The sequence below is a fragment of the Sebastes fasciatus genome, chromosome 12 (assembly GCF_043250625.1).
Source record: "Sebastes fasciatus isolate fSebFas1 chromosome 12, fSebFas1.pri, whole genome shotgun sequence".
Classification (NCBI taxonomy): domain Eukaryota; kingdom Metazoa; phylum Chordata; class Actinopteri; order Perciformes; family Sebastidae; genus Sebastes; species Sebastes fasciatus.
Window position 1 is genome coordinate 31489844 of NC_133806.1, and position 19530 is coordinate 31509373.

At 40.5% G+C, this 19530-nt stretch overlaps 2 protein-coding genes across 3 annotated transcripts in view; both read left to right on the plus strand.

The window, feature by feature from the left end:
- The window catches only part of LOC141779856 (plectin-like), a 182201-nt gene extending 179468 nt beyond the window's left edge, over positions 1–2733 (plus strand). Inside the window, exons 74-75 of the mRNA XM_074654881.1 lie at positions 616–736; positions 878–2733. Coding sequence (XP_074510982.1) covers positions 616–736; positions 878–903 — 147 coding nt within the window. The 3' untranslated portion in view covers positions 904–2733. The remainder of the gene's footprint in view (positions 1–615; positions 737–877) is intronic.
- Positions 2734–11641: 8908 nt separating this feature from the next.
- slc52a3-2b (solute carrier family 52 member 3-2b) lies at positions 11642–19245 on the plus strand. 2 transcript variants are annotated; one of them, XM_074654726.1, is made up of 4 exons: positions 11642–11796; positions 15933–17013; positions 17228–17351; positions 18485–19245. In XM_074654726.1, exons 2-4 carry the CDS (start codon positions 15980–15982, stop codon positions 18698–18700), a joined length of 1374 nt encoding a protein of 457 aa, XP_074510827.1. In that variant the 5' UTR covers positions 11642–11796; positions 15933–15979; the 3' UTR covers positions 18701–19245. The 2 variants fall into 2 exon arrangements, with proteins under 2 accessions (XP_074510827.1, XP_074510826.1); XM_074654725.1 differs by lacking the exon at positions 11642–11796 and adding an exon at positions 13351–14460.
- Positions 19246–19530: the final 285 nt, after the last annotated feature.

The window sequence follows — 19530 nt, forward strand, 5'->3', positions numbered from 1 at the left end:
AATGATCCTGTATAAAATCAATATCATGACAGTAGTAACATGCTTTAAACTGTTGAATGCGCTTTTGAGGAATATAAAATACTACATGTAGCAATGTCTACGGAAACCCTGAGAGGCCAGTGAGAAAAAAAGATTCTGGTGATCCATTTTTGAAGTTTGATCTAAATTATTTTCTCCCGTGTTTATGAATTAAGAACAGGTGGAAAAAGGTTTTGCCAGGTTAAAAAAAAAAAAGGTTTTGCCAGGATAACTTCAAAGTTACTTTTTTTTTTTTTAATCTGTGAAAACTGACAAAAAAATGTTCACAGATGAAAAAAATTTAGCTTCGAATAATGATCCTGGTATAACCTTTTTCACCTAGCAAAAGTTTTTTCCCCCACCTGTTTCACAGAAGGAAAAAAAATAGGAATTAAGAAAGATTATCCTTGCAAAACATCATAAACACAGGAGAGAAAATAATTTAGATCAGACTCATCAGAATTTAGATCAGAAACTAGATCAGAATATTTTTTTCTCACTTGCATCTCAGGTCTTCTGTAAACTTCCCATGAGCACTTTAAGATGTTTTACCACTAAGACATCTTTCTCTAATCAGTCTAACATGTCTTGCTTTAGGCATTACTCCGCAGAAGTTTCTCAGGTGACCGCTGCATCCGTCCCAGGAGCTCCATCGCTGCTCTGGGGTCTGATCTCCAGTTTGCCACAGCAGGGGAGGACAACTCTCCCTCACCATCAGGTCAGACAGTCACCTCACTTATTCTTAAGGGACATTTGATTCTGTCATGCTTCCTACTGAAGTACAATTCTTACATGAAAGGAACATGAGCTGGTGAGTTAACCGCCGCTCTTTCTGTTTTCATTCTTGTGCACCGTCTAGACGAAGCTGAGAGGTTACCCACATGATTACCTCTGCCTCTGAGAACCATGTGTATGCTGCAGTGCTGAAACCCAAACACAGCCTTGGGGCCCCGAAACAGAGTGATAAGCAGAAGTAACGAGATAGAGGGGCCAAAAAAAACAATGCATCAGTCACATCTGAAAAGCAGACACTGACAGAAGAGTGCAGCGAAGGTCACCAGAGGTCATGGTAAAGGGGTCTTTAACTTTGAGGAATCTGTGTGAAGATCATGTGTGGACAACGAGGAGGTCAGTCCAGATGTAAGATCCTTGTTGCATTGCATACAGTAGTATCTGATTACGTAGAGAGTAGGAATTGAAAAGTTCTGCATGGATGCTTATTGCATGATAGCCAGAGCCTTGCTTAAATCAAATTTTTTTCCCAGCTTGTTATTCTTTTTTGGTTGTAAAGATGAGCGAAGTCAGACGATACCTGAACCAGAGAATAATGCTCTGTGGTGGGCAGGTGTGGTTTAAAAGTGACATCCATGTGTACATGGTATGTAAAGGTGTTGTACTGACTGCCCGCCCCTACTAGCATCCAAAAACACACATATATACCAAAACCATAAGTATGTGAAGGGTACAGTATGCTGTCCTTCAACTTTGTGATATTATTTTTTGTTTTTTATTTCATTCCATGAAGATGACATTGTTGGCAGGGCCACAGTTTTTTGTCTTTTACCTTTTTTTGACACGTTTTTAAATAATTGTGTATTTTTTATTGTTCTTTATTGCGAGGATGTTTTAAACACTGGAGATTGTGTAATGAACAATGCACTGAAGTACGACAGGTCATTGTTGATTTGTAGAGATTATTTTCTCAGGATTGGTTTTGGATGTATTTCTATGGAGCATTACTGTGAACATGTAGATGTGTTGTTTTCTTTATAACCGTGTACTTCCTGGGAAAGTTTTGTTTAGCACATTCTTTTCATAAAAAAATGCACTTTTTTCTGTGTCCTACTACTGTAGACAGGTTGTTTTGCTAAGTGAGAAATCTGGCAGTTGTCATGAGTAAGAGAATTAATTATTCATGTGAATGCACTGGAGGTGTATTATGTCTGTTAAGTGTTATTTCAATGATATCTACCTTTCGGTTTCCTTGTTTCTGCCTCTCCAGCCGCTTTTACCAAAAGCAGTATGTTTTAAATGTTCTGTATTTGTCTTGGATGTTTTTTCTTCTCCATTCAGAAATTTTCACAACTGTATTGATTTTGTTTCTTTACTTTAAAAGGTGTTTACATGCAAGACACTACATTTGTTTCCTCCAATGTTTACTCATGATCCTGAAGATACCAATATGTATCGTTAGAGCAAAACTATTGAAATACATTTTTCCTTGCGCAACTGCAGCTCCACCATCAGTCTACGGCAGAGGCTGTCCAGTGTTGCACTGTGCCTGGCTTTCTTTCACTCTGGTTCTATTATAGAGCAGTTAATATGTCATCAGCCGTGTGAAGTTACTGTATTTGTATGTGTACCTTTGTACTATATCTACCTGATGTTGAAGACAGTAGCGTATGTACGTAATTGCATTCGGTCTATGCAGTTTGTCAAAGTGATTTTTTTAAAGTCAGAAACTGTTTTTACATGATAAAGTACCTTTTTCCTCCTCTTGGCCTCAATGTGTTGAAATTTGACTGTAAAAACACAATAGCCAGATTTCACTTCTATTGCTATGCACCCTGATCTTTCTGTACTGTAAATGTTTCTATACCCAGCACTCCTTCTAATGTCTAATTTAGGGAAACTTTAGATGAATGTCACTAATAATTTTACGTCCACTTGTATAAAAAAAACTTTTGTAATAAAAATAAAAAATATTTGCCATGATTATTCCCTCGTTAATATACAGTGCTGCATGTGTTTGCTATTATGCCAGAAATCAAAGACGGATGACATTAACAATGACAATTGATCACATTAACAGACTAACTGCAGCTGAAGAAACCACAGGTACCTACTAATCTCATCCATGTAGTTGTTCACCTAAATTTGCACCAATAATGCCCTGATATCTCCACTACACCTCAAAGCATTATGACTATAAAATTATATATATTTATTATAAAACTAGAGCCTAGAAGCTTTTAAATGCAAAATTGTCATAGGTGTAAATTTCACTTTACTAAAAGAAAGTTACTTTTACATAAGGTAATATATGATGGTATGTTGGCGCAGTTCAGGCCGTCACATTAAGAAACTTTGTACAAAAACAAATAAGGTGGTGCAGTAAAGCAAAATGTGTAAAGTGGAGTAAAATGCATTTTTTTCATGTTTATGTAACAAAGTATGCAAAAATAAACTTTAAATCAAAAATAAAATTTGAACTCCATTATACCCTATATAGTTCAAGATTCCAAAATGTATCTCCTCTCAGACACTCATAGCTCCACTATAGTAGATACTGTTACCACTTTTAAAGATTTATACAGATTTTTTTTAATCTTTAGTTTATTTATTCTCCTTTCCATACCATCCTTTCATTCTAATTTGCTATAATTCATAAGATAAGAGGTATAATTAATAAATACATAGAAATAAATAAATTGAATAACATACAAACACCATTCCATCTTCCATACCTGTATTTAAGTCTCAGGCAAGACTGACTCCATATTGAGACACTTCATGTTGGTTTTAAAACCCTCTGAGGTCTAAGCCAAGAACCTCAACACTTTAATGAACAATCATGTTATTTTACATCTTATTTTCAGGACAAACTATCAGAATATGTACACTACAGTGATGTCACATTATTGTATAAATAGTTATATCACCATAAATGCTAAAGAAAAACAAAAATGTAAAGTGAATCTCAGATGTTTTCGGCTATTCAAATCACACATATAGCAGAATAGTGAACAAGACTTGGCTTTTGAAATGTGTTTTTCTAGGCTCTGGGGAAAGAAATAAACATTGAAGTCAACACAGATCAAAAACTATTTACTGTATAGGAGCCAAATGAAATGTGTGAAAACAGAATAACTCCTATTTACAGTATATATCCATAGTTAGCTCAGTACCCCCTGAGCGCATGTCTTACAATGCTATCCAAAACAATCTACACATTATTTAAGAGCAACAGGAATAATGGAGACAATTTAAACAGCAATATAAACCCCATGGAATCCTTTCAAAATGTGTGTTTGTGATACTTTGAGACTTTGGATAGTTTGAGATTTTGGATAGTTGCTTGGATGGAGCCAGCAAGGAAGAGAAGGACTTCCCCTATATGGGAACACTTCAATCTGATTTCTCCCAATAAGGTAGGCTACATATAACATTACAGGTGCATTACATCTGCTTATCAAAAACTTTATTTTTCACCATCTGTCTTTCATTCAAAGGTGAAGTGTTTATTGTGCTCAAAGGAGTCGGGTTAGAATAATAACACTGCGTCCATGCTAAGGCATTACCGTGCCTTGCATGAGAACAGGGAGGCAACTGGAGGTGAACCCGGCCAAGGTTGGTCATTAAAAATATAACAAATATACTGTCGCAATGTTGACTTTTGCTAATCATGCAAATAAAAGAAAAGTAACAGACACTGTAGTTATAGATTCTCTTTTTTTCCAGCCACCAGAAAACAAGAGCTGGATGAGGCCTTGGTCTCCATGATAGTGAAAGGATACACAGCCCTTCAGTATTGTGGAGTGTTACGTCCACTAGGTGGAACAATAACCAAAGATTAGACAGTCAAAGTGAAGTGCAAAATTAAAGGTGTTTATTAAAGAAAACTGAAGATTGACAAATGTGATGGAGGTAGAGACAAAATGGTTGTGCCAAATCAAAATCAATAAATCAAAACCAGGCCTAACTAAGTCTCTGCCTTCTTTAGAAACAACAAACAAAAGGCTGACTAAATTATCTAAAAACAGCAGTGTACAAAACATAGTGGTTGGCACCAACCAATAAATCTAGTGTTTCTAGACATGAACAAACTACATTCAAAAGGTGTACAGGGTACCCCAAACTTACCTATGCCCTCTACCTCCTTACCACAAACGTATCTTTTAATTTCAACCTAGAACCAGATGTCTGCACAAATCAAATAGTTCAGTACAAATGAGTCAGAGAGAGAGAGGCAGCCCAGAGTGTGCCTCTTTTGAATGCAGGCCACGACAGCGATTGGCTGGATGGTAGGAGAGTGAGCTAATCAGCAGCTGACCAACTCTACACAGGTGGACTCCAATCACCTCCATTATCACTCAGTCCTGGAAGCACCTGCAAGACAAGGGGGAGGGGCAGAACAGAACAGGAGAAAGGCTATGCAGGTCTGTCTGGCCCTGCAGGCAGGTAACATGGAGGATGTGGGATTTAGGGACTTAGTGTCTAAATTAGACCCTACCTATGTTCTCCCCACAAGGCAGGTGTGTACGGGTGCATGGATAAAGCAAAAGAATATGATGATATTACATCTGACAATTAAGCATTGTTTTTTTCTTTCCTTTAGGCTATAAAGGCCATGGTGGAGGCCACAAATGATGAAAATTTAGCATGTGTGAAAGCTTCCCTCATGGAGGAATGGGGAATCACCAGTAAGGTAACATGTCTAGTTACTGATGGTGCTGCTAACATGATTGCCTGTGGCAGGGAACTGAGGCTCCGCCACACTATTTGCATAGCGCACACTCTGAACCTCATCGTAAAAAAGGCTCTTGAACTGACCCTCGTGTTCTCTGACATCCGGACCAAGGCGAGGAAGCTGGTTGGATACTTCAGAAGTAGCACCACTGCTAAGGTATGTTCTTTGACTTTATTACAATTTTTGATAATGCTAATATTTTGTTTGTGTTACTGCTGCTGTGACGGAATTAATTGCTAATCTGTATTTTTTTAAAGGAGAGGTTTGCACAGGTGCAACACGATATGGGGAGGCCAAAACTGAGGCTTCTCCAAGAAGTTGACACCCGCTGGAACAGCACCTTCCACATGCTGCATCGTCTGGTGGAGCTCAGAGAGCCAGTGGGGGCAGCTTTAGCCGGACTACAAACTGACATCCCCTCACTGACCTTAGAGGAATACAACACTGTCAGTGGGTGCCTGTCTTTGTTGTCATCATTTAATGATGCCACTGTGGAGCTCTCAAGCAGAGGAAAAGGTTTCCGGATCAAAGGTAGTTCCACTACTGAAAATGTTGGAACAGATGCTGCAGGAAGACATCACAAACACGGCAGCTGCAGTGGCTATGGAAATGGGAGACCACCTCATAAGGCAGCTGATAGAGAGGCTACACACCTTGCAGTCAATGAGCATCATGTCACTAGCAACACTACTGGACCCTAGGTTTAAAGTCATTGGATTTTTCAGTTCAACAAAAGCCACTGAAGCTATAAAAAGGCTAACATCGGAGTGTGCAGCCATTATTAGGTCTGCTCAAACCCCAGAGTCAGATCAGCCATCAACACCAGAGGATGCTCAACCTGTAACCCAAGTGTGAGGGCCAGCACCTACGCAGAGAGAGAGAGAGAGAGAGAGACCAGAACCAGAAACTTCACCCAGCGCACGTTACCGGAGGAATCTGATCAGAAATCGGCGACACATGATCAACATCTGCGGTCCAGATTCCAGGTTTTCCTGACGGTTTCTCTCAGGTAAATAATGCTATTTATATCTCTGTTAGTTAACTCAGTGTTTACCTCATGCATCAACTCTGTAAACCGTAAACATACACTCTGTTTTACGTTTGTCTTTACAGATCCATCTGTGAGAAATGACCGACAGAATCATCCCAGAGGAGAGCAGACAGCTGAGAGCAGATGGCTCTGTTTACATGGAGATACAAAGCTAACCCGGTAGCATGTAGCTAACCCGTTAGCATGTAGCTACATGCTACCGCTATGACACGGTGTGTAAACACAGCGACCATCAGGGTGGAAAATAGAAGATGTGAAACAGTAGTCAGTTCATTATTTCTGCTAAAAGATAAATGTATGGAAGATCAGAGTAATGGTATATTATTTACAGTAGTAGCTGTCTCTGTGTTACCATGACTACAGACCACCGGAGCTTAGCTTACCATAGTTTACCAGAGCTGAAGACTTTCTCCTGTACCATGTTAACATAACTAACTAACAGGTGAGATGATTACAAATGCTGTGAATAATTAATATTGTCATATGTCTACTCAAATAAAGTTTGACTGTGAAACAGAAATGTGTTGTGTTGCTTACAAGTCACTATTTACTACCTGTAATCTGCTACATGCATGACATCAAATATATATAATATATAAATATCACCTGTTTAAACAGTGTAATTACATAAAGCCTTTGTGAAAGAACATGTTATATTTAGATGATGGGAGTACATGAAGCCTGTTCTGCTGGTTCTTGCAGACTAACTGTAGGAGCTACTTTGCTCAAGTTCGGTTGAGGAGGAGAGACAGTGACGCGCTGTGGGGCGGGGTCAGCTACTGAAGGTTCTCTCTGGTTCGACCAGGAAACCCTCACGTGACTTGCATTCCCTAATGACGTCAAGATACAAGGAAAAAAGCGAATTTTTTTTCTGCACCCATTTCCGGACAAACGGAGGAGGAGAAAAAGAGAGAGGATGGTCTTTTATGATACTATGGTGGCCTGTAGACACACTGGGGACAGATATTGATGTTTAAAAGACATGGAAAAGTGCATTTTGCATAATAGGTGACCTTTAAAGTAGGCTGGTAATGTAGGAGGGTTACTCCCTCAGGTATTCTTACAGGAATATTTGATTTTTACCATGTTTCCCTTCTTTTCAGATTGAAGCTAGACTGCTGCTTTGTCTAGGTGTATTTAACACCGAAGCCTGATTGACTACTGATTGTTTTACATGGACTAAAAGAGAGACTGTGTCCAGCCGCCCCTTTGTTGATTTGGACACATCCAAGTCAGACTGTTGTATTGTGGTGGTGATTACTTGAAATACTTTTTAACTTTGTAAACCAGAACCAACTGACATTACTTTGTATTTGTTTTTGTTCTTCCAGGCAGTGGGAGACCTGTGGGGGGAGTAGGCTAGTCGTGGTATTTCCCCTCTCTTCGCTTGCCGTGTGGTAGGCCCAAAAGGGTGATAGTCACTTTTTACAGTTTCATACATTATCTATTTGCAGTGATGGTTGCCGTGTAGAGAAATAGTTCAGTGTGCTCACGTGGTGAGTTTAAAGAGGGGTTATAATAGAATTTCCTCGCAGACAGTACCCTGCCTTAGTATTTGGGATTTTTTTGTATTCTTTTTGGGTTCTAATTTAAAAAGGGAGGACAGTTGGAGTTTTTATGGAGAAACTGTTTTTAACTATTCTTGTTGAATAAATATTATTAATTTATGATTGTTCTCTCCCTTTTTTAGGATATCAATTTCCAATCATTTAACCTTTAATTCAATAAATTTGGTAATGTTGAACTGAATGCACGTCTCCCGCTCATGAATCTGTGAATTTATTGGTGTCAACACTCAGTAGCATTGTATTGGTCATTCTCTATACTGTGTTGGGTTACACAAGGTAGTTTTTATTTGGTTTTGAGGTCAATTTTGATTATTACTACACTCACTAACATGGTCTGTGTACTTCTCAGGTAAAAAACTGGTGTCATTTGGATGACAGTGTCATGCAAGCCAGAAGAATTCAGAATGTCACAGCAGAGGCTACTGTGGAGGTCCAGTGCTTCCTGTCAGAATCAAATATCAGACGAATGGAGGACCCTCTTCTGTACTGGGAAAGACAAAAATGAATCTACCTGCATTTATATAAACTTGCTGTTGGATTTCTGTGCACCCCAGCCTCATCGGTGCCTTGTGAATGGCAGGAGAAGTTGTATCAAAAAAAATAAATCGCCTCAGCCCGAACACGGTTGAGAAGCTATTGTCCTGAATAAAAATTAATAAAGTCTCCCCTGTACTGTAAATCATTGTCCTAGTTACACAATCACATTCAATGCCCTCTCCCAAGTTACACAATCACATTCACTTTCCTCTGCCTGATTGAACCAATGCCACTTTCCAGAAGTGACACAGAACACTAATATTACCCCTCCTGCCATTATTATATTATATTACACTACACTAAAATACAATTATTGACCAAAGGATTGGTTTACACACATAAGATGCATTAGTCACAAAACAATTATAGTTTATTATACATGTATGTTATATACTCATAACATACTTACTAGAAAATAGACATATTATATAGATATAAATGGATTACATGGTAATATATTTTTTTCATTGTTTATAGTCATTCCCAACAGCTTTTACTGCTGCTTAATACAGTATATCACAGATCACATGGTTAAGATCATATCTGCCTGTTTTACACTCTTTGGCCACCAGGTGGTTTCGTGTGCACATGAAGCATCGAGAAATGAACTCTTTCCGAACCATTTTCCTGGAAAGCTTCAATGCTTCATGAAGCTTCAGCTCGCCATCACTACTGATGACATCACTCACATTGTTTTTGAACCAAATGTCATATTTCCTCCATCTTCTGCAGGCTGGTTGAATCGGTTTGTTTGACAGTACGAAAAGGAGAGGGAAGGGGGGAGTTGGAGGGACAGGTATCACAGGTATCACAGGTATCACAGGTGGAGCTGTTTCCGCGTGTTGCGTGCACAGTTTCTTCTTCTTTGTGGTTTTTACGGGAGTTGGGATCCACGGTGTTGCATTACTGCCACCTTCAGGTCTCATCCTCCCTCAGTGTCCATTCATTTTAAAGCCATCTGTCCAGTCCTGTCTCCACACTGTAATATAGGTTTAACGTTGCCTTCTACCTGGCCTATTTTCCATAACTGTGTCATCATTTCTTGTCTTTCCTGTGTAAATTTCCTGCATGATGTAAGGATATGCTCAACTGTCTCAGCCTCATGGCATAGATCGCAAAGACCTGTTGGACATTTTCCTATAATGTAAAGTGTACTCTTCAGGTTGCATTGTCCAATTATCAACCTGCTTATTATTACTTGCTCTTTCCCCCTACTTCTTAACGTCCCTTCTTTGTTTTGGATTGATGTAAATGTCTCCCTTTTATTGCATTATTGCCACTGTTGATTTACCATTATATCTTTCCCCTCTGACTTTGACAATTTAATATTGATTTCAAATTTATTTTTTGACTGTTTCTTTTGCCAACTTGTGTGCTCTCTCGTTTCCCAGGATACCTTTATGTGCCGGGACCCACATGGACGTGATATTTGTCCCTTGCCTCTTGAGTAATATTCATGAAGCAGATCTTGATGACTTCTGGCTGTACCTGTCTTAATGCTTGCAAAGGCTGGCACATAATCACTACATATTGCTGCAACTAATCTGTTCACTTGTCTCTAATGCCATCAGCATGGCAAACAATTCAACATTCAGACAGTCAGATGTTCTCTTGTTAAATCCCTCTTGGTAAATAGGCACATTTTGTCTGTTTGCGGGTCCTTTAATCCATCTGTAAAATTATAATTATGGTCCCTAGAACTATTCACTGGTTTAATCAGCAGTCTTATTCTGTTGTTTTCTAATTCCCAGACAGGTCTAGCAGGCCACACCACAGATGCACAAAACTCTTTATCATGTACTCCCATATCTGCAGTTTCTGTGTGGAGAGGACATATCCCCTGTGTCCCCCTCTGTAAATTACACCCTTGTATGTTTGGTATCTAATTTATTGATAAATTTTCAACGGCACAAATTCAATCTGTGGCTCCCCAGCTCAAGTTGCCCTCCCGTTGATGTCAAACAAGTGAATCTTTCAGACCCACTTGTGCCGTACATGCAGTACCAAAAACACAGACATATTTGTTTAAACACGGAGGCCAGCAGTTTTGAGAAAGAAAGCAGAGTATTGTACTTCTACACAAATATTCACCATGAGTCCAGGCCACAGGAGTGCCCTGTACAGTCATGAGGTTTTATCAAAACAACACTGTGGACATCAGTAAGATTAAGCGATATTTTTGGGAGGTCATGCAATCAGCGGATATAATATGAACTGAACAACAGACATGTCTTTGGTGATTTGGATCTTCTCACCCTGGGGCGTATTGTATTTTAACCATGCTTTTCTGAGTGGGCTGCAGCGTGCTATAGCCAGTCAACAAACAGAAACAGAATGAGAGAAATAATTATTTTCTTGTACAAATTAGTAACTTTAACATAAATTTGTTTTGGCATTTTGGCAGCAACAAAGAGTCCACTGTTTTAATTTGTTAGTAACGCAAGAGTCGCCTTAATCCCACATCCAGGAAAGCTCAAACCATTTTTATTTACTGTTTCAAAAGTAATTCACGTTACCGTCACTGGCCTGTTATTGTTCAGGAAGGGAACATGTAGTACCAGTCAGTGCAGAGGTGGGTGCAAGGGCACTCGAATTAAATACCACGAAGTTAGTGCCCAACAGGGGTCATTCATTTGGGCTGGAATTTGTGCTGAACAAAAGCCAGACTGACCCCGACCAAACACCCACTCAGAGAGCGCTGACAGCTGTCCAAAGTCATCTTCTGGTTGGCTAAGCTGCCCGCAGTCGCCCCCGACAAAAAATGGAGAGAACCTTCATGTTCATGTGGTAAACTCATCAGATACAGTTCCTTTTTCCCTACTTTCTTGTCAACATTTTCTAAGCTCCCTTTCCTCCATCCATCTATCCATCCTCTATCCATTCTGTCCTCATTCCCTTGCTTCGCCCACCCCTGCTGCTGCTGAGGACTTCAGTTACCAAACTGGACCCCTGGCTCAGCCCTCTGCAGTCACATGACACGGATTCAGAGATCCAGAGTATAGTGGAGTGCACTCAATGTGCATGCATGCTCTACACACACACATCAGAGGGCCACTGAGCTGTTACACCTCTGAACAGACTAACCCTCGGTTCACTTTCCACTGCACTTGTCTTCTGTAACCTCTCACCAGAACTGAACAGAACACAGGCAGGTAGGTGGTATCTTGTCTAATTTAGAATGATGAATAGAGGTGATTTAAAATGTTGAAAGGAGTTCAGGCAGTTCATTGTGCTTTGTGTTAGGTTGTGTAATCTTATAATGAGACACTTTATCACATGGAAAATGGAAAATTAGAGTTTTGGAAACACAAAAAGACTTTTTAACAATCAAAGTAAGATCTGGCAGGTTTTCCATGACACTTTGTTTAGCTTGTCTTTAGCAACTGTCCTCATCTAACACAACTATATAAGATTAGCATTATATCAGCATTCCCCCTTTGGAAAAAATACACTGTGCAATATGTATTTTGATGCTACTTAAACAATCTATGATATAAAAAAGATATTCTAGCAGTTTTACATCACTATCACACATATGTCATTTAATTTTCATTGATTTAAGTGTGTAATTGCAATATAAGATAGGCAACATAATCAAAGTATCAATGCACAATAGTCACTATTTTTCAATATATACTGAATAGGCTATATAACAATTAATCTTTTGAAGCAAATATAGGCTAATCCTTTTAATGTGCATTGCTCTTAAGCAGTCTGCTATCCTCCTACATTCTCAGCCTTGTCCAGGCAGCTCTCAATCCTCCTGTTTGTAGCCGACAACCTTGACAAAAGGTACTGCTTTGACTGTCTCTGGACAATATTATCACAGATTCATGTGAGCTTGCAGAAAGGCATTCTGGTCTCTTTTTTTTTTTTTTTTTGGAGTGTTTTAGATTTCTGCCTCCTTAAGTCGTCAGTGCATTTAATAAAATCAGGAATTATTTCAATATTTAAAATTTTGACAACAGACTTTATACAAAGATGCGCGATGCGTCTCCATTTCCTCCCACTGTATTGAAGTGAAGCCAAAATATGTCAGATACAGGAGCTGCCATCTTTAGAATTTGACGTCATTTGGAGCCAGAGTCTGAGTAGTAGTGATCGGGGCGGTGGAGCTGCAGTATCGAGAGCACCCGTCCGAACCAATTGCGATTGTCAGATTGTCAGCGAGAGAGACTCACAGCTGCCAATCATGACGTCTCACCCTCTTTTTATAGCATCAAATAATAATGGAAGGGGCGGGATTTATCATATATATATATATATATATATATATATATACTGCAGCCAGCCACCAGGGGGCGATTGAGAGATTTTGGCTTCACTTTTGGGGAGCTGTCTGGTTGTCCATCTTTATATACAGTCTATGATTTTGACCTGATGATGATGATCTCACACTTCAACCTGAGGGGGCACATGAATGTGTGCATCAAATTTCGTGTCAATTCATCCAAAAAAGCCTTTCACTCAAAACCAAATTCTGAAGAGGAAACTTCAGCCCACCTGATTCATCCTCAGGGAACCACCATAGTTTATGAGTATCCTCTAGGCTGGGCTTCTCACTTACATCATTGCTATCATGGTAATGAAAGCATCCATGCTTGTTGTGATGGCAGGAGGTTCATCATGAACAGTTAGGGTAGCAGGTGGGCAGAGGAGACCCAGGCTTAGTGGTCCCAACAGCCATATTATGCTGGGAGGGTATCAGAATCAGAATCAGAATCAGAATCAGAATCAGAATCGTGTTTATTGCCATGTGTAAGAGATTTACACTAGGAATTTGCTTTGGTTATGTTGGTGCAAGTCAAACAGTATAATAACAAAAGAATAGATAAGGCGCTCGGAGGAGGCAACCAGAAGCCCTGAAGGACCTTTGAAGCCACCTCCTTTTGGGTTGAGGACTTTAGGGCCTCCCCTCTGCTCTGTCGGGCTCCAGGGATACTTCTGAGCAACGCTGGTGGTTTGAGCATGTCTGTAAGTTACAATAAACTGTGTGAGTTATTACAACCACTGTACTTTACCTGATAGCAACTGTGTGTCAAATGTGACTGATGGTGGTTTATTCAGTTGGTTAAAACAAACACCGTACTGTTTGTTGTGAGTCTTTTGACTTGACAGACTGGTCATTTCAGTTGACAAGATGATTGTGAAACTAGAGATGCAACATACTGGCCTATGCAACACAACTGTTGGCACAGTCAGAAGCCAATAGAGGCTCAGCAGGCCACGAGAAATAAGCTGAGGCAGGGACAGAAGAATAGAAGGAAAGTCGGTGTGGTACTTCCAATATCTCGTACATAACTTCATTGAGTGTGAAACCAAAAAGTCGGTTCACTCCTCTCACTCACGCTGCACTCCTGTGTGTTTAAAGGAGGGCAGACCACAAGGTCGTGGGCTGGTTGGGGGAGGGAAAGGGAAGAGGAGGAGCTATTCTACACCAAGACCTGCCTCTTCACTCTCTGTCCTCCTATTGCTGAGCTCCCAGGCACACACAGAGCACATGGCTGCATGGTTTTGAAGCCGGCCTCCAATAGAAGGCTTGAAGTGTCATGGTGCTGCAGGACGTGTGCGCCTGTGCAGCTCCTCCCCTCGAGTCAAGTGCAGCAGAGACACGGAAGCAGAATGTAAGCCGGTGTGTGTGGAGGAGAAAAGGGGGAGGGAGTGCATACACACACACACACACAGACACACACACACACAGACAGACACACACTCTGGCGGCTGATGTAACTGAAAAAAACTGTGTTCACAATGGAGTGACGGTTTTTGAAAGGAAAGAGGGAAGAGGAGAGCTTCCTGGTTATGTTCTGATCGAGGTAAGATGAGATACTCTGACACCTTGTAGAACTATGAATGAAAGAACTTATAGGATTTCCTGCTTATCCCAGAACCACAAAGCTTAACTCTTCATCCATATTCTTCCCTTAAAGGGATGAAAAGGAACCAAGAAGACTGCACAGTTTTAGATATTACATGTAGAAGCAGGTAACAGGAAGTTTGATCAAGTTTACCTAACACAGAGTCCCTGTGTTCCTTCCAAACGGGGTCTTTTCGACATTGAAAGAGTTCTTTGACATTGTCCTATTAAAAGACCTTCTCTGTCTCAATAACAGAAGAACAACATGCTAACGTGTACAGTACAGTATACAGTGTACGGGTACAGTATAAATGAATAATGTCCCTTTTAATGTGTCTGTTTATGTCCCAACCACATGGGGCTCTTTATGGGAGCAGTGTGTCAGTGTGTGAAAGGTCAGGCATCCCCCTTTGCCACGTGAGAAAGGGATGGAGTAAGAGGGAGACTGGGAAGGTCAGTCCCAGCCACATGGGGACCCGCTTTTGTACTCAGTAACAAATATGTGACATTCAGCTATTCTATTCTTATTTAATAAAACTATATCTTCTATTTTACTATGTGTGCTATCATGTAGTTAGCCAACACCATCCACAAGACACTTGTGAAATGTCTCAACAACTATTGGACGGATTGCTGTGAAAGTTGGCACAGACATTCATGTCTCTCTCAGGATGTACAACTCATTTAATATCATCAATATGTCAGTTTTAATGTGTTTGGTTTACGACTAAATACCTGCAAAATTATAACGTCATTCCCATCAGCCTCAGCTGCACTTTGTGTGTTGATATGCAAATGTTAGCATGCTAACATGCTAAAATATAAAATGGTGAACGTGTTAATTATTACTACAACAGATAAACACCAGCATTTAAACTTTGTCATCGTGGTAGCATGCTGACGTTAGCTAAAAGCGTCAGCTCTGTGGCCTCACAGAAGTGTCTATAGCTAGTATGGCTGTAGATTTTGTTTATCACCCACACACATTACAACAGTCTAAAACAACTCCAAAAATGCACTTTTGGAGACAAGTCATTATATTTTCCTGTGGGAGCTGCTTTAGCTGGTGATTTTTCCATTTGGTATTTTCTTCAAATGTGACTATACTCATTCCAGAGCACTTAGGAAACAAGTATTCATTCAAATTTGTCCCTTTCTCCAAGGAATTACATCTCCAAGACACAATTTACACTGTTAAACACTAAAACTCTTCAGTGAAATAATGGTAATGTCTTATTCAGACCAGACAACTAATGTATTGCGAAAGAATAAATGTACATTTTGTAACATCCATCATAGAGTTGGATAAAAACTGAAAGGCTCATATTTCAAAATATCAGCTTCAATTAAAAAAAAGTTGAATTATCTACGTGTTTCTTCTAGATTTTGGTGAAGTTGATAAAACTGTCCTATGTTGTGTCTGTATTTCAGATTGCGTACATCTACATTTCCTGATTGACCTCATTCCCGCCTCCGTCATGTCGCTGCTGACTCACGTGCTGGCGTGCCTGTTCGGTATGGGCTCCTGGGTGGCCATCAACGGGATGTGGGTGGAGCTGCCCCTGATCGTACCGAAGATACCAGAGGGCTGGTATCTGCCTTCATACCTCACAGTCCTCATCCAGATGGCCAACATAGGTCCTCTCTTCATCACCCTGATGCACCGCTTCCGCCCGGGGGTGCTAGATGAGCGGCCGGTCATCTACTGCATCGTGGGGTTGGGCATCGTTGCTACATTCCTGCTGGCTTTCTTCTGGAAGCACACGGTGGCGATAGGGGAATCGTTGCACAGCGTGCCCCTGCTGGTGTTGAGCTTCCTGCTCTCCGTGGTGGACTGCACCTCCTCTGTTACCTTTCTGCCTTTCATGATGCGGCTGCGTCCACAGTACCTCACCACGTACTTCGCGGGCGAAGGCCTCAGCGGTCTGGTGCCGGCACTGGTGGCTCTGATTCAAGGTGTCGGTGTAGTCCACTGTCAGAATGCAACTTTGGCTGGTGCAGCCAACAATACAGCTGAGAACGCCACTACGGTTGTCAGTGGAGAGCTAGAAGCCATCTACCAGCCGGCTAAATTCTCTGCCCAGGTCTTCTTCGTGTTCCTCAGTGCCATGATGGTGGTGTGCCTGGTAGCCTTCATCCTACTCAACCATCACCCAGCAGTGGCTCGAGAGAGAAAGAACGACCTGTACTTCAGCGGTGATCTGGCCCCCGGGAAGAGAGAGCAAGGTCTGTCTCTGCACGTCCAGACACCAGAGCAGAAGCCTATGATCAGCCCCCTGGAGGCCGTCAGGGAACCCAGGAGCTCTTTTGGGACGGGGTCGTATAGCAATCTGGAAGTGGTGTTTATCTTTCTTGTTCTGGCTTGGGTCAACGCTCTGACCAACGCAGTGCTGCCCTCTGTCCAGTCCTACTCCTGTCTGCCCTACGGGAACGAGGCCTATCATCTAGCTGCCACCATGGCAGCTGTTGCTAACCCAGTGGCCTGCTTCATCGCCATGTTTGTACCGATTAGGTAATTACTGGAATCACCTCCTTACATTATTAAGATTTTAGGTCTCCTCCAATAACATAAAATTCAAATAATTGCAACTCCTACAGGTCACTAGAGTTTGTAGAGGTCATATCGTAAAAGTACTGAAATCATTTAAACTCTTATTAGTGTTTTATGAAGCAAAGTGTAACAGAAAATGCTCAGTCTTACCATCTGCATCGCTTTCTTTTTCCAGGTCTCTCATCCTCATGGGTTTCCTGGTCATGACTGGGACTGGATTTGGAGCCTACATCATGACCATGGCTGCTCTCAGTCCCTGCCCTCTGCTGGTCCACAGTGCCTCTGGAACTGCTGTCATAGTAAGACCCTTTCTTCTAAAGAAGAAAATAAAAGATGTTTTATTATATTTACTGTCACTTCATAGCAGTTCATTATGGATCTCATGTTCTGTATTGTAAATGCCACATCTTGTAAAAGAATGAAAATACAATCCACCTCTGATAGTCACTCGTACATGCACAGTATGTTCAGTGTTGTGTGATTGGCAGGTTTTGAGATCTTGTCTGACCTGATTGAGACAATACTGTCAAACCAACAATTTCTCTGTAGAAAGCTGATTCACGTGTATATCAGCTGGTGTTATTGTATTGTCACCTCCTGTATCTGCTGGCAATGAGTTTTGTCAGCATAATGAAACTTGAAGGAACGTCATGCTGCTATGTTACTGCTATAAAACGTCAATAGACTCACAGACCCTTTCAAAATAAATGTTTGTAGTGCAGAAAAAGAAGCTTTAAAATACCTTAGGAAAGGACATTCCAATAACAAGTGGGCAGGTTAGCTTTTAGGAAAGGCTTATGGCTAATTATGATTATTACTTTTTATTAATCACTTCATCACAGTGTCCCAAAACTAGAATTCTGGTTACATCTCGCCTAGAGCAGTGAAAAAAGGGAGAAAGCGAGAGTTGTACTGTAAAGCAAGAGGTGATGACAACTGCAAGATTTAAGCATATTTTTTTTGTTTCTCCCTTGTTGATGCAATTTTGTCCTGCTTGTATCACAATTAAGAACCTAATAAATTAATTTATATAGCTTTTCTAAACAGAGTTACAAGGTGCTTAACAGTAGAAAAGATTAAACAATAAAAAATGCTAAATGAGACCAGAAAATATAAAAATGAGTAGCATACAGGAAGTACTACCAAACTGTTAAAACATAGTTGCAATCAGATGTTTTAAGAACAAAACAATAACTTGGTGTATCAGTAATCATGACCCAATAACTGCAGCTTGCCAGCATCTTGCTTCAACTGGTAGCACTTCCTCCAGAGAAGAGGAACTAACTGGTAAACTGTTTCTGATTGGAGTGGAAGCCACTGAGCTGGTTAACATGTTGAGGTCAAACTAGCACACTTTGATTGGTATCTGTATCACAGCGACTGGGTGTTAGATCAATGTAATGCATAATAATTTACCTCTTCTGTGTTGCAGGTGCTGGCCTGGGTCCTGTTTGTCCTGACCCTGTCCTACGTGAAGGTCATCATCGGGGTGATCCTGAGGGATGAGGGCCACAGTGCTCTCGTGTGGTGCGGAGCAGTAGTGCAGTTGGGCTCCATGGTTGGTGCTGTCTCCATGTTCCCGTTGGTCAGTGTGTATGGACTTTTCAGGTCAGGTGATGCTTGCAACACCAAGTGTCCGATGTGGTGAATAAATATGTTTAAGTTAAACACTGTTGTACAAAACTGAAAAAATGATTAACGCTTATTTTAGATGCACTGAACTCAATGCAGTCGTGAGCTTTACATATTTGTTTCAACAGATCTCAGAGCTGTTTACCTAAGACAGTATCACCCCCTGTGTTGTTTAACAGATTTGCTCTTATCAGAGACAGGAGGTAGATTTATGTTTTATACAGATATCGGTATTTATTGACTTATGGAGTGATCGCAGCATAAAGGCTGAATTTGTCAGATCACTTAAGACCATTTTGTTGCTGAGCATATTACAATTCCTTCTCAATTCAGAGGTCAGAGCCAGTTTACTTGAACTGTTAATATAATGTGAAAGTCTACTTGATTTATGTTGCATTTATATGAACTTATGGTACTGTTGGCTTTAAAATGTGCCTTAATTTGAGACTCTGAGAGATGCGTGCTTGTCTTTGTTGGTTGTACATTCTAACTCGCTTTGTATATGTTACTTGTGTGGAGAAACTGTTTAACACTACTGAATAAAACTCACGTTTTATTGTTGCCGCTTTTGAATCAAAGAGAAAAGCACCATTCCACCCACCTATACCCCTGGTATTATTACAGGGCACAGAACAGACATATAAATGCAGAATAAGAGAGGAGTATAATAAAACGAGACAGAGGAAATACAGCGAAAAAGAAGAAAAAGAAAAAAGTAATGAAGTAAAGTAACGGACTCAAAAAATGTGGCTCTATGTGCTAATAGATTTTTTGATTACAAAGGGAGCACATTGGACTTGGATTGACTGCAACTCTGAGTTGATATTTTAATTTTAAACTGTCATA